We start from the raw sequence: 16,451 nt of genomic DNA on the forward strand, positions 1-16,451 counted from the left end.
AATTAATTAAAAAATTATATAAATCAGTTTGTAGAAGTATATAAGAACAACAATATCCTCTTTATACACTGTATATACTTATTGAAATAGAGCAATAATGCCTCATTGTTTTAAATAAATTCCCAAATTAGATATAAATGTATAAATGATTATTATTCTTTAATCGGTATTAACTTACAATGATTAACTTCAGAAATAATTAAATTTATTTTTTAATATTTTTATCTAAAAAGTCTATATCTATTTAAACTGTATTTTAAATTAAACTAATAATACCAAACTGCTTATTTTATATATATCATATATCATTTTCAAATGAAAAAACAAAATTAATTTTAATTAATTAATAAGAATAATATAATTTCTAATTTAATGAAGTTATTACAAAATGATAATTTTGTGTTTCCAGTAACAGATTCATTGTCAATTTCTGTAAAAATATAGTAGTTTAATCTTTATTTAATTACAGTTAAGCTAGATTTATGGATGCTTCTCTGCATCTTTACTATCATCATTATTTTTTAAGCAAAAAATTTTTATAGAAAAGAATCAACAGTTTCATTCAACTAATACTGAAAATATTTTTACAGTATAAAATAAGATGAAACACAATAGTTTAAGAATTTTTACTAAAATTATATACAGTATATCTCGGCAGATAAGATGAGGTATAAATTTTCGTCGAAGTTTTATAGTTTTAGCATATATCTGTCCTATAAGACGACCCCCAAACTATCAATGGCCTATGAATTTAGTTTAGGTCAGCAATCATCATCTGAATAATAATACTGTATAGTATATATGGAATTATGTCCTATTTGTAATTTTTGAAATTTGTAAATTGTAATTTGTAAATGAACAAATTTTATTTTCTTGCATCTGGCAACACTGCCTTGCGACTGTTGCAAACATTGGCACTGATTCGGCATTAAGTAATGACCTAGACTATTCACAAAAACATCATACGGGCTAATCTATTTTGTGGACATACCCTACTCTCTACTAGTAAATAATTATGGTTTGTCCATTTTTTCATAATGGTTTTAATTTATATAAATTTCAATCTAATTTTTGTTTTGTATCTGTCCTATAAGACAATCTGGATTTTGGGGACTTTTTTTTTTTATGATTCAACTATCGTCTTATCTGCCGAGATATACGTTATATAATACTATGAAAACACTTGCAAAAGTTTAGTTTTATAAGTATTTATTTCATGTATATTTTGTATTGAGATATATTTCTTTACATCTACAAAATTTATTCTATTTANTATTGACCTGAAGAAGACTCTAAACATTTTTGAATTATACAGCAGATTTCTATTGGATACTCTGAAAAGTATATGCCAATATTCAATAATTAAATATATAGCACCTGGATCATGTATGAACATTTCAAAGCCACTGAAAATGAAATGTACAGTATATATGTTACTGTGAATGACCAATATCTGGCAAATGTTGACATTTGCCGGTGAATGTCAGCATTCACACAGTCGTTTCATGTATGTATGAAATATTTGCTAAATATCATTATTTCTCACTTACACTGGCAAATGTCGGCATTCAACATGCACTGATGGTGAGTGTCGAATAAAAATATTTTTATTACATTAAGACAAAAATGTAACTTTTTAATGTGTCAAAATAGGAGAAGGCTTAGGTAACAGCAATGTAAATAAACTGTTGAACCTAAAACGAACAGTACATTCTAAACCATTAAAGAAAATAATACAATAATAAACTTACACATAAATTATGTGATTAACGTCACACAATCTTATTTATTGCAACAGCTTAAACTATTATGGCACTTTGAATTGCACAAGAGTCCCTTGCTTTTACAATTGCATTTACTCGTGGAATACTTCTTTTTGCAATGACAGTGTGTATAGCCTTGCCCTCCACTTTTCAAATTAGCTGCAGCTGCTTCTCTCAGCAATATTTCTTGAGAAGAAATCTCATCTATGGAAAGTAACTTTTCTTTACAAATTACAAACTGATTACAAGTATAAAGCTGCTTGAGGGTGCCATTTTTGTTTGCTAATTTATAAAAGTCGGAGTATTCTATTCCAACAACAACCGCCAACACATTTTGGGCATCTGTACGGCCACGGTCGACATCAAGGACTTGTATTCATACAGTATCACCAATTTGAGCAGAAGGAAACGGCGAAGAATTTGATGACAGACTGTCACCTCTCAGTCGACATCGGCTTCTCGGGCGTCGTTTCGACCTCCACCAAAGCTTATCTTTGGTGGACATATACAAAATACGTCGGTGTTCGACCGACGTATTTTGTATGTGTCGACATTCACCGGAGAATATCGACAATCTTTAATTTCGGTCTTTCACAGTAACACAATCACTGGTGTATGTCAACAGCACACACAAGCCTTTGTGGAGGTCAAAACAACACTTGAGAAGCCAATGTCAATAGAGAGGCAATAGTCTGTCATCAAATTCTTTGCCGTTTCCTTCTGTTCAAATTGGTGATACCGTACGAATACAAGTCCTTGATGTCGTCCGTGGCCGTACAGATGTCCGAAATGTGTTGGCGGTTGTTGTTGGAATAGAAGATTCCAACTTTTATAAATTAGCAAAAAAAAAAAAAAAATAGTATCCTCAAGCAGTTTTATACCCGTAATCAGTTTGTAATTTGTAAAGAAAAGTTACTTTACATAGATGAGATTTCTTCTCAAGAAATATTGCTGAGAGAAGCAGCTGCAACTAATTCGAAAAATGGACAGCAAGGCTATACATGCTGTTATTGTAAAAAGAAGTGTTCCACAAATAAATGCAGTTGTAAAACAAGGGACTTTTGTGCAATTCAAAGTGCCATAACAGTTTAAGTTGTTGCAATAAATAAGATTGTATAATGTTAATCACATAATTTATGTGTAAGTTTATTATTGTATTATTTTCTTTAATGGTTTAGAATGTACTGTTCGTTTTAGGTTCAACAGTTTATTTACATTGCTGTTACCTAAGCCTTCTCCTATTTTGACACATTAAAAAGTTGCATTTTTGTCTTAATGTAATAAAAATATTTTTATTCAACATTCACCATTAGTGCATGATGAATGTCAACATTTGCCGGTGTGAGGAATAATGATATTTAGCAAATATTTCATACATACATGAAATGACTGTGTGAATGCTGACATTCTCCGGTGAATGTCAGCATTCATATTGGTCAGATATTGGTCATTCACAGCAACATATATAGTATACCTATAGCTATTTTTCTTCCAGAATGCACAGTACCAGCAGTTGCTCAATAAAAACAATTCTGTATGTTCAGTTACCATGTGCACACCAGCAATAATATTTTTATAGAAAAAGTGCACTGTATACATCCATACTTTACATGTGCACATATATAGATACACATATATCTATATTACTAAGGTAATATTTCATTGCTTCTTTAAAATTCACTAAGACCTGAAAATTTCAAGCTTAAAGACCAAAAATGCTCTAGAAGACCTGATAACAACTAAACCAAAACACTAATGTAGAATAATCTTTAGCAGAGAAATTAGCAGAGGCCTAAAAATATTAAAAATCATCACTTAAAAAATTTATTGAAGCTTGAATATGAGCCCTGCACAATTTGACTACAAAAAACCTTATGTATCACATTTATATCTTCAATTTTCTGTGCAAAAATAATAAATACAAGTGAAAAAGTCTTGAAATGAGTGACATGAGCCACTGTTAACTACTTCCAAATCGTGTCTTCATCCAATGAAGGTTAAGTTCTGTGTTAGGTGGGTTTGGCAGAGAATCCAATATCATGAGTTTCTATCAAACGACAAATTCTGATAAATACTACTTGTAACTGCAGTTGAAGGAAGTAATCCAAGAAATTTGTACAGCATTAATTAAAATTAATCAATGGAATAGGCATTGTGTTCAATTCCAGATTATACATCTCTGACCACTCAATAAGAATTATTTTAGCTTGAGTGTAATGTGATACTTCATCCTCCATATTCACCAGACATTACACTATCACTTATTAATCTAAAGTGATATTCTGAAAAATCTTTGGAAAATTCTCTTAATCGGAAAAATTTAGATTCTTTTGGCTGATATAAAAAAACCACTTCAAGCAAATGTTTGCTAGGAAACTGAAGACACTTTGGAAGAATGGGATCTTCCATGCAACTTGAAAATTCCAACTAGAAGGTAGTGGAACAAAACAGCTTATATAATTGAACAAAGACATATCTATGCATAATATATATATATATTTAGACTTTACATACATAAATTATTTTTGCATTTTCTTAAAAATTGGCATAAACTTTACAGAAATACAACATATCAATTCATTTCACTATTTAATTATCACGTACACAGAAAACAATCTAGAATATTTTCTGAAGAACAGTCTCAAAATATTAGAGAAGTAGAGAGTAGTAGTTTTTGACTTTTAAAAGCAATTTAGTGTTTATCAAAGATGGTGATAAAATAAAATACTAGCCACATAAAACATTAAATAGAATTTAAATATAAAAAATTTAAAGTATATTTTAATTTATATAAATAATTTCTATCAATTCTCTAATTTCAATGAGTTATTGTTCTTCATAATTAAGAAAATGATTTAATGCTAAATTTTTGTATATTCATTGTAAAGATGACTGTTAAAGTAACTGTTTGTTAACATTTTTAGGACAAACTGATATAAGAATTCTCCTGAAGATAATGCACTCAAATAAAGGGTAGCAAATATTCTCAAATATTTTAAACATAAAATCATATCAAACAAATAATCACTCATTATGGGATTTTATAAATTACTAAATATGAAAAAATCTTGTGATGAATAATAAGAATGATAATTTAATGTTTGATCTAAAAGTTCTCATTTTTAATTTATATATTTGTATAAAAATAAAGCATTTTATCAGTTACGGAGTGTACTTTACTATATTCAGTCTTTAAAGTTATTTAATTCTCTCATTAACTGTATAATTTATATTGAAAACATCTGTATGTAACTGATATATTAGTTAAATTAAAATTTGACACTATTTTTCTAACACTATCTAACGCTAAAATCTAACACTATTTTTTGACATTGGAATATCTAATGCTAATTACTGCCTGAAAGTGACTTGCTTGAAATACATTACAAAATATTTCATAAAATAATTTTAATTAAAATATATTGCAACTAGGACAGACATGAAACAGTACACATCAGAACATTCTAAATTCAATGTATGAAACAAGTAATATAGAAGTAGACAAGAACACTTTGTATTTTATAAACTCAAATATAATAAGTTTTAACAATATATAATTAACATAACTATATAACATTTATTATGTTAATAATACAAGTATTTACAGAAGATCAAATTCAAAGTAAGTACTTTCCACAGTGCATACTTCTGCAAACATTTCTACCACTTACTAAAACAGTATTGCAGCCCATTCTACACTACCTCATCGAGTATAACCATTATCTCACCAATAAAAACACCTTTAGTACTTTTCTATCACTGTTTTACTTCTCTTACAAATGTTTGCAGATTTTGAGATTATGCAGACACTTAAAGCTTGGGTGTTCTATCTTTCAAATTTTTAGGAAACCTCATAGAACTAATTAACATTTCAATTTAAAACATTGAAAGTTTGAATTTGGGTGTAGATCTGATGCATGCTTGTGAATTGAGCTGAAATGTTGTCAGAGAAGTAAAACAATGCTGGAAAAACATTAAAGGTGTTTTTATTGATATATTAAATTCAGTTTTGGCTTTCTTGCATTTGATTTTGTAATTATCATGATATCTTTTCACCTCATTTCTGCACTTTTTTGATGTGAAAGATCTAGTGCATTATGATTTTGTTCCTTACAGTAGGCCCATTGACAAAGTCCAATATTGACATTCTAAGATAAAAATAACAGCATCTCTGATAAGCATAATCTCTGGGTTCTCCATCATGATAGTGCCTGGCACATTGCACTCTTCTAACTAATAAATATTTGACAAAACATCAGATATCTATACTTCATTTCAACATCTGCCATATTCACCAAATCTTGTCTCCATAGACACGTCTTCACTAAAGCAAAACTCTTTTGAAAGATCAGATTCAAACCAGAAGAAGAGATGTACTGTAACGACTGCACTGAAGGAGATAATGCAGAATGAACTGCAAGACTGTTTTAATAAGCAGCATAAAAAGTTGGAAAAACATGTAGCTGCAAAAAATGCTTATTTTGAAGGTAGTCTTGTGTATAACTGCACCATTAACAAATAAAAATTGCATTAAAATTTCAATTTTTTTTTTTTTACTACTATGTACATGAATGTATTACAGAAAAGAAATAAAAAATTTGACATTTCAGCCATGATAAAATTATAAAAACAAAAAATAGAATGCATGATAAAATTTGATAAAATTAATAGACGAATCATAGTTGAAATGAAGTTACTTCAGTTGTTGATAATTCATAAAACAAACTGAGGGAATATCAAAAGACAAATTTTAAAGAATGAAAATATAAAAATAAAAATAATCCAAATAAACAATTATTGATGATAATATAATCTTTGATATTGTCTTAGAAATTAAAACATCCAATAAAAATCACTATTAAAAATTTAAAGAGTTTCCTAACAATGAAAGTTTAAAAGCTGATTGCAGTGTTCTTACAGTGAAATAAAACCCTCCTCAAATGGAAAAGATTTTAGAAATAATGCATGGAACTAAATGTTAAGCATAGAACACACTAAACTGGTTTTCAACTAATTGCAAATATTAAAAATTGTCTAAAATCAATTTTGTAAATATCAGTAATTAGTTTTTTCCTTGAATTCACTTACGACTATCAATTAATCACGACTATCAATACTTTCATAACCATAAAATTTGCTAATAAAGAAAATGATAAAAGAAACCAAATATTTTATTACAAAAAGTCTGCAAATGCTGTACAGTAATACCTCAACTTACACTACCCCGACTTACGTGAACCCGGAGTTATGCAATTTTCAAATCGCGTTGATTCGTCTTTTGTTTGAACGCCATGCAACTCTTGATTACTCACTTACCCCACACTATTGTTCAACTTACATGTTCGGACGTGTCGCGCGGAATCGACACATAGCTACAATTTATTTTGTGTTATTTATTTCTGTGTTTGTTATATCTATGGAGCCTTCAGAGACTCTATGTGGTGATTTCTTGTAACCGTGAACGAATCAAAAGAAGAGATAAGATTAACGAGAACATTTATTAGCTTACATACATCCGACTTGGATTTTACACGAATTGCGAGATAATACCCCGACTTACGCGAATTCGACTTACGCGGTTATTGCTCAGTCCCACCTATCGCGTAAGTTCGGGGTATCACTGTATTTGATATAGTGAATGCAAATTTCAAAATCTCGATGAAAATATACAACATTTACACATAAAGAATGATTCCAAAGTACATTAAAGATTAATCATCATAATAGGAACAATGCATAGATATAAGCAAATTTTAGAATTTCTTGAAAAATAGAAAATGAACTGATGATATATGAAATTTAGAATTGAAGATAAAAAGAGAATTGAAATAATCCATCAAATAGGTATTTTGTATGCAATTAAAACTGGAAGAAATCAAGAAATATTAATACCTTTAACAAAAACAAGAAAGATTTAAACTAATAAAATATACATTTGTGTATTGTATTAGATATGTCTGTACAAAAACATGCAGATTAAAATCAAATGTTATCAAGTGTCCATCAGTGGCCAAGCGGTCTTCGTACCCTGAACACTGGGAGTTCAGTTGTGGGTTCGTGCCTCGCTTGGACGAGCTGGCCACAGTCTTCCGGGTTTTCTCCACATCTGTAACGCCTTAATAGGGGCCAGTTTCCCTTAAAAAGACCTCCCGGAAGGCATTGCCCAAGTGTTGCATTGCCATAACTTAACCAACAACAACAACGTTATCAAGTTTTATATTACTTTTAAATTAAAAATTAATTCTGAATTGACCAAGAGATATGTGATATCACCACTTCATATTTTAATAATTTGAATTAAATATGTATTATCTATTAAAAATTTATTAATGATTTGAGAATATCTAGAAGATGCCATCAAATTATGTGATGATTCTAAATTATAGGTGTACAAATAGAACCCAAATTATTTGAGGTAATGTGGACTAATGCTATCCTGAATAACTGAAAATGTGGATAAAACATAAGCATGGCCATTTTGGATTAAAAATTATGAATATAACAGATTTATATGATATTAATTCTTTTTACTTCTATGTCCTTAATGTTTTACTATTTATTTTTATCTTGTCTATTTGATATAGTGAACCTTGTTTATAAATAGGACTTATACTGGTGTAGTTTCTGATTAGCAAAGAGTGGAAGTCTTAGTCAAAAAAGGTAGAACAAAATATCTTTATTTTCACTTGATTTACTGTATTTACTCGCGTATAAGATGAAATTTTCATTCATTTTTCACTGCTTCAAAAATCTAGGTCCTATATGCGCAAGCAAAGGATTCTTTGCATTTTTGCAATAATTTTTGTGAACCATGTATAGTTCATGCTGCCATTATAGGTCTGCAGTCTATCGTAAGTTGGCACTTACTGTAAACAAACTAAGATACAACTCCCTTTGTTTAATTGGTTTAATCCAGGGGTGTCCAACCCACGGCCCGCATGCGGCCCAAGGCAAGTTCCAATGCAGCCCAATAAACATGTAAACAAAACCAACAAATGTTTAAATTCTTTTATTATTTATTTATTTCAACGGCATAAACTCAAAAAATAAGTTTCACAAAGCCATAAACCTTTATTTATATTTTATTTTTGAGTGGAAAGGAAATATTTTCAAATACTTGGAGATGTGTGAATTAAGAAAGATTATTAAATAAACCTCAAGTTGTGACTCAAAGGATTATAGACCCAAATTTGGGGAAAGGACAGAAAGAGAGAAAGGACAGAAAAGAGAGAAAGGACAAAAGATAAAAAGTAGTGAGAAAGGTTAAATAGATCTTCTGTTATGCAAATATTGACCCTTAATTCTCCAACCTTTCTCACTTCTTTACCTTTTGTTCTTTCTCTCCTTTCCCCGCATTTTGGTCTATAATCCTTTGAATCCCAACTCCAGCTTTATTTAGTATTCATTCCAGCATTGCAAGATTTGGCTACTTTGTGCCAAATTTGGCTACTTTTTTTGTTTGCCGTAAAAAATATAATTTGGTGCTTTGGCTACTTTTTCGGCTACATATTATTTGTAAATATATTAGTCAAATAAAAATGCACTTTAAAATGGTGTTTCATCGCTTTTTATTAATTAAAGACCCAAATTAAACAAATATTTGTTTTTTTCAAATAAATTTTCGTTTGTCTCTTTTATAATAAATGAATTTATCTATTTCTAAGTAAACGTTGAAAGTGTCTGTAGAAGTAATTTTTTAAAATATTCTTTTTCGTGATAAAGTTCTAATATTTATTATTATAATCTAGACATATTAATCCTTAAATATACTTGTATATTGGGCCATAAGTATATATAGTTGTGGCCCAAAACTCCTTGACTTNTAAATGAATTTATCTATTTCTAAGTAAAAATTGAAAGTGTCTGTAGAAGTAATTTTTTAAAATATCCTTTCTCATGATAAAGTTCTAATACTTATTATTATAATCTAGACATGTTAATCCTTAAATATACTTGTATATTGGGCCATAAGTATATATAGTGGTGGCCCAAAACTCCTTGACCTCTTTCAATGCGGCCCAGAGAAACAAAAAGGTTGGACACCCCTGGTTTAATCCTATGTCCATCAATTAAAAACCGCATTCCAACTCATTTGTTTGCAGAAAATAGTTCCTCGTTATTTATAAAATCATTAATGAAATACAGGTCACTTAGCAATGATTATAAATGTAGTTATTTAATATTTGTTAAATTGTTATTGTTAATGAATATTACATTCTGAATCATTAAAAATAAACTTTTTCCAGTCATGCACATTATAATGTTTTGGTTTTGTTTTCCATTCATCATGTATTAAGGCAAATATGGTTGTTTGACTTAATACGTGCATTTCATTTATAATTAAACAAAATAAAATTAGAATTGTATTAATAAATCTAATTTTCTTTATTTTGATCTTTGAAGTCACACCTCGTCCTATATACGAGATTGTCTTATACCCGAGTAAATATAGTATATGATATATCACTTTTAGGCCTCTTTTTATACCTTAATGAATTTAACCATATATAAGAACATTTTTTATAATGTTTATTGCACAGATAATACACATACAATAGCTTTAAAAATAAAAATATACATTATTGTACTTCTATTTTAATATGAATCATATTGAAGTTAAATGATAAAAAGCAATGAAAAAACAAATAATTTTGTAATATATATATTACAAAATTATTTGTTGTTTCATTGCTTTTTATCATTTAACTTCAATATGATTTTCTACTTATCTTACACTGTAATTCATAAAAGGTTTAAAACAATATATATATATATAGTTTTAAACCTTTTATGAATTACAGTATAAGATAAGTAGCATATTCACTTACAGGTTTGTCTTGGATAGTGAAGAATGTCAGTTAATTATGGGGTTCTAATGTATGTATATATATATATATATATTGAAAAAGATTCACGGCTACACCTATTTGAAATTTAATAAGGATTTCTTACAATAGCATCTATATTTGCATATTGCATGGTAAGCGAAGGTTGCGGATTCAAGCCCCATCCCAGGCCAGTTCTTTCCCTCCATATGATTCTAAATTATTTAAATTATAATTATTATCTTAGATAAGATATGGTGCCGAATGTCTATCTCTAGTAGCAAATTACTTAGTATTAATTATTAAAAATAACAGATTTGTAGCCTGAGTATTTAAGGCAATCGTTTGGCTATACATCTATATTTCTTTGTGCACATAATTTTATTATCCAATATGAACTTCAGTCAAAAACTATCCAAATTGTGGACACTTAATGAGTGAAAGGTCACAAAATTGGTTTCTCGGATTAAAGAAATACATAAAATTAACCTGGTGGTCATATGAAATTTTCTTGATGATTTTATTTCAGAATCCTGATTGATCTATGAACAAAAAGTGAGCTTGGTATAGGAATAGCATATTTTGTACTATATTTGTTCAATTTTCAGAATTCAAATATAATTTACAATTCGATCTTCTCTGAATGTTTATAAAATTAATTAAGTATATTCTAATTATTAAAATATTTAGTAGTTGGTAACATCACTTACTTCTATACCATATATTTCAAATTCATTAAATTCTAGTTTAATTAAAATCCAACAAACAGATTTAGTTCTGTAATATATTCTAAAATAAACTATCTAATAAAAAAAAAGTTTCAAAACTTTTGTAAATCAATAGAAATACATACTTATTACATCTATATTGTTAAGTTTTACAAGAAGCTTAGAAAATTTCCTTTCCATTACCATATTTGCCCCAATTTCAAACTACAGAATGTAAAAATATCTCACAAAAATATTTAGATGTGAAGCTTTACCTTTGAAACTCTAGTTTGAAGTTTATTCCAAACAATTCTGATATTTTTTCAATTTCAAATCACTCACTTTTATTCACAAGACATAACACATAACAAAACTCACATAAAGCACAAAATTATATATAAATTTCTTAATTGAAATTGATAAAGAAACAAAAAATATTACCTGTTCAATCTCCTTTTGAATCATGTCAGGTTTTAACTTGCATTTCAAAAAGTTATCATTAGTTAATATTAAATATTAAAAAAAAAATAGTTCAATATAATATCAAACATGTTTCCTACAAAAAAAAAATGTTCGACTGTTATATGCAAACCCAAAAATTTTGTGCTTTGTTATAAAATGTTTTCAGTGGGAAACAATGTATGATAACAGAAATTAGTGAACTATCTTTTAAATTAAAAAACCCTATCAATCTTTCAACTGTTACTAAGCAACATAAATCAACATGCTAAGCTTTTTATACACTATTTAAAATATTAAATGCTTTAATTATGCTTGCGTACTTCCTTCATATTTGCAGGTGCTAATCGTCTGGCGTGCATGGAAACTCCACAGTCCCACATGACTAAATCAGGACTCTCTCTTCCATTCGAATCCTAGCATGTAAATAACTAGGAGTGTACTGAGCACGAGAACATGACTGAAGAATTTCCATTTAAAAATATTTTTTTTTTGATAAAATAAAAATATTTTACATACATTACTTACATTTTCTTGCATATTGTTAAATTCAAACCAATTTTATTTATTATTATTTAAATTTTTACAATTTTTAATATTCAGCACTTCCTTGTTACAGCTTAACGAGGTTAGTTTGTATAATTAATTTATATCTATCTATCCATTTTCCCTAAATATTATTTGAAATTCTCTATTATATTAAATATAATTTTCTGAATTTATAATTTTTTTTTTCAAATCTTTGTTATTATTATAAAATAAATCTTATGTAATAATGATACAATTATAATGAATAAATAAATAAATTTAATCTATACTATAAAAGTTATAAACAGTAAAAAATATATTTTTATGTTAGAAATTTTAATAACGAGTCATGTTTAAAATATGTCTAATCTTATTTTGCTTATTTATAATTTTATAAAATTTTATTAATGAATTATTTATGATAATGACTCATTTTATAAATTATTTTAGATGTTTTTTTAATATAAATTTCACTAAGTTAACTACCTTTTTAGTTTAAATAAATGTGATACAATTTTATAAATTTCTAAAAATAAAAAATAAAAATTCTGATAATGAATCCCATAATTCTCTTTTATAACTTATTATGAGTCATTCTAAGTATACTCTTGAATATTTATAAAACTCTTGTAATAATATGGGAGACGAATCATCTTGATGGAAAGTTAATAAATCTTTTCAAAACTCTTTTAAATATTATATTTATAAGATAAAAATGTATCCTTGCCGCTTCTTGTTCTTTGCCAAATACTATATTGAAGCTCTTAAATATCCTTCGGTTAAAGAATATTTTGGCAAAGAATCAAATGTTAAGGAATAAATACACAATATTTTCATTGTAAGTGCCAATAACATTATTTCTGTCAAATTTACCCAATATTTTAACATCAGTTGAAAAATAAAATCTAAGCAAAAGAAATTGGTAAATAAGACGTACATATAAACAAATTTAAATTTAAGAATGTATCCTATTAAATTGAAGAAGCTTGAAAATTGAAGACATTATCAAATCTGTGCAATCAAGACTGAAAATTTCACAAACAGAAAAAGATAATAGTTTATCATAAGAAATAGCCTGTCTGATATTTTAAAAACAGCAGTTCTTCAAAGTGTCTAAATTTATAGATGTACTGTATCTTTTCACATATGCAATCTTATAACTAGAATGTTTGTAGCATTTGATTAAAAAAAATATGAAAAAAATTTCAAAACAAAGAAACAAACTCGTGGAAAAGGATAAAAACTTATTACTAAATTTAAAAATCTGAATTTTTGTAAAATGTTTATACTTAAAATGTTGAAAATAGATTTTTAAAAATTCCATTATTTTTAAATTATTAAATATTTTATCATAATGTATAAATCATTCAATAGAAATAAACAATTTTAGAAACTGCCACTCTTAGAAATGATCATTTTTGACATACATTTTCAATAGAAAGTACTTTCTGTATTGTATTACATGACAAAATGTCCATTATTTGTAATCACAACTTTGAATTATCTTCATATTATGATATCCCTGAATAATTTACTTTTAACTATTCATCAATTATAAAATTATTTTAACTATGACAATCAGTTATGTCATGCCTTATACAAGTAATTATTATCATTAGAACAAACATAAATATATATATATATATATTTTTTATATCTGTAAAAAATGCTTACTTTCAGGTAGCAAACTGTTTAAATTTTTTATGAGGGAATGTTTTCATTCTGTTTTAGGACAGTTTCAGCTTCTTAACTTACACAAGTCATTGTTCTAACTGAATTCAAACGTTTTTAATGTATTGAACAATATTTTGAAACAATACATTCTCAAACTTTATATAATTTTTGACAGAATCCTTCAAATATAACAAACAAAAATTAATTCTGAAAAAATAAACCCACAGATTCAATTAACCCCACAAGCTTGAATAAACTCACTTTCCAAATGGATTTTAAAAAAGATATAAAATGGACCTATACAAGTGCAACAGTATACTTCAAATCAGATTATTTATTGAATTTGAAGTTTTGATTCATTTGATTAAGTTTGTTCTTTGCATAGAAAACTTGGAAAATATTCAATTCTAAGCAATAATATTTGTAGTATGTTTATATTTCATTTTCAGATTATATTTAGAATATCATAAGGCTCTTAAATAACTGATAGTTTAATGTTTAAGATCAATGGAAACATTAATACTAAAGTGACAATGCAAAGTAGCTCTACTGAAATATTTATATATTGTAACTTTACAAAGAAGCTGCAAGAACATTGTTTACCATTCTTTCAAAAAGTTCTATTTAGTCTTGAAAAGAATGCTAAATTTTAACTTAAATTATGGACTTTCCTATTGATAAAATTCAGTTATGTTTACATTTAATTACAAATAATACAATCAAAATTTTCTTCCTGTATATGAATTTAAAGTCAGAATCTTAAGCTCTATGAATCTTTACATTAAAATTATTTCAAAAAAATTTCATAAAATTTGAAATAAGCAAAATAACTGTGCATTTTGAATGAAATATCTGTTTAGCAAAACTTTTTAACCTGTCGCCTAATAAAGAAAATTGCATAGTTATAAATTTTATCTAATTTAACATAATTATTTGCCTACATAAAAAGAATATATGACAAAAAATTTTTCAATTTTTATAAATAACAAAAAGCATATAATGAGATTTAATTTTTTAAAAATTTGAGAATGAGTTTATGAAATTATTTAGCAAATTATTTTGTCCAAAATTTTGCAATATAAAATTTGTCAACAAATTTTATGATAGATGTCAAAGTTATATACAATAAACAAACATCTTCATTCAAATAAATTTCATAAATTATTATATAAGAATATGATAAAAGTAATAATATAAATAAAAAAAATTTAGTTTTGAATATAGAAGCTGCTTAGCATTTAAAAAAAAATATACATCTATTGGATTTTTAAATTAGAATATGTGGCAATTACAAAGAAATGTTCTACGTCTAAAAATTAAATTTATTACATAAATTAATGTTTTTATTTATTTATTTAGTATTTACTAATTTCAAACCACATATCACAATTAAAGGAAGTTTGAATTAATTTTATATTCTGTCAATCTGAAATATCATTTTTTTAGAAATACAAGATGTCTAAAAGCAATTATGCACTGCCATTTATAAATTATTTATTCATTTAATATACACTTCAAAATATGTTGGAAATAAAGCTCCACCAGCTGCTAACATATGTGCTACAGATAGAAATATATTGCAAACTGATGAAGTTCTATCTTTCTCAACATGATTTGTAGTGTATAATAAATATATAAAGGAGCAAATAAAGAATTATAAAATTTAGTACATCATTACTTTTAGGAAATTACATCAGGAATTATTAAATTTGGCAATGTATGACTTATATATTCATGCAAGTAAATGTAATGTTCCAATAAAACATATAATAAAATATTAAATAGCAGAATATTAAATTAAAAAAATATTCAATATAAAATAAAACTGAAATATTTTAAAAATTAAATTAAATACAACATTTTAATAAATTATCTAAAATAAATTATTTTACATTATTTTAAAGTATATTTTAATCTTGAAATTTCTAAATCTTAGTTAAAATTATCAAATTGCTGATCTAAAAAAATTATTAAATATTTAATTTATTGTAAAATTGCAATTATAACTAAATTTTCAGTATAAAAGCAAATGACATTTCAATTTTATAAATTTCAAATATTTTTGAATAGATTAATATGAAAATATTCCCATAATAAATTTAAGTACGTTTGCATGGCCCTCCATCGTCCTGGCTTTCCTCAAACGATTTTTGCTGATATCTAAATCTAATCGTTTATTTTCTAATATCTTCCGTTCTTTCTGAAAAAGTTTAAAGTTTCATTTAATTAGATTTTTTATCTGTTCAATCTTTTAATCTGTCAAAATTACAAATATATTATTAATTGTTCTCAAATTATTCTTAGTTTATTAAATAAATATTTTTCACTATTCTGTATTATTAAAGGATTGAAGCATTTTTAACAAAAAGAATAACTAAAATGCAAATTCCAATATAAAACAATATTTTTGATGGCATAAGGATTTTTTTTGGAATGTTTGAAAAGAAAAGAATTATTTGAAAGGAGAGAACAATTTTGAACAACATGAAAACAAG

At 26.5% G+C, this 16,451-nt stretch overlaps 1 protein-coding gene across 1 annotated transcript in view; it reads right to left on the reverse strand.

The window, feature by feature from the left end:
• The window catches only part of LOC111618502 (endophilin-B1-like), a 44,637-nt gene that overhangs the window by 4,732 nt on the left and 23,454 nt on the right, over positions 1-16,451 (reverse strand). The window contains exons 5-6 of the mRNA XM_023360042.1: positions 16,064-16,156; positions 11,647-11,772 (exon numbers count right to left, since the gene is read on the reverse strand). Of these exons, the coding sequence (XP_023215810.1) occupies positions 11,647-11,772; positions 16,064-16,156 (219 nt within the window). The remainder of the gene's footprint in view (positions 1-11,646; positions 11,773-16,063; positions 16,157-16,451) is intronic.

The sequence above is a fragment of the Centruroides sculpturatus genome, unplaced genomic scaffold, assembly GCF_000671375.1.
Source record: "Centruroides sculpturatus isolate CEXI.00-Female unplaced genomic scaffold, Cexi_2.0 scaffold156, whole genome shotgun sequence".
Classification (NCBI taxonomy): domain Eukaryota; kingdom Metazoa; phylum Arthropoda; class Arachnida; order Scorpiones; family Buthidae; genus Centruroides; species Centruroides sculpturatus.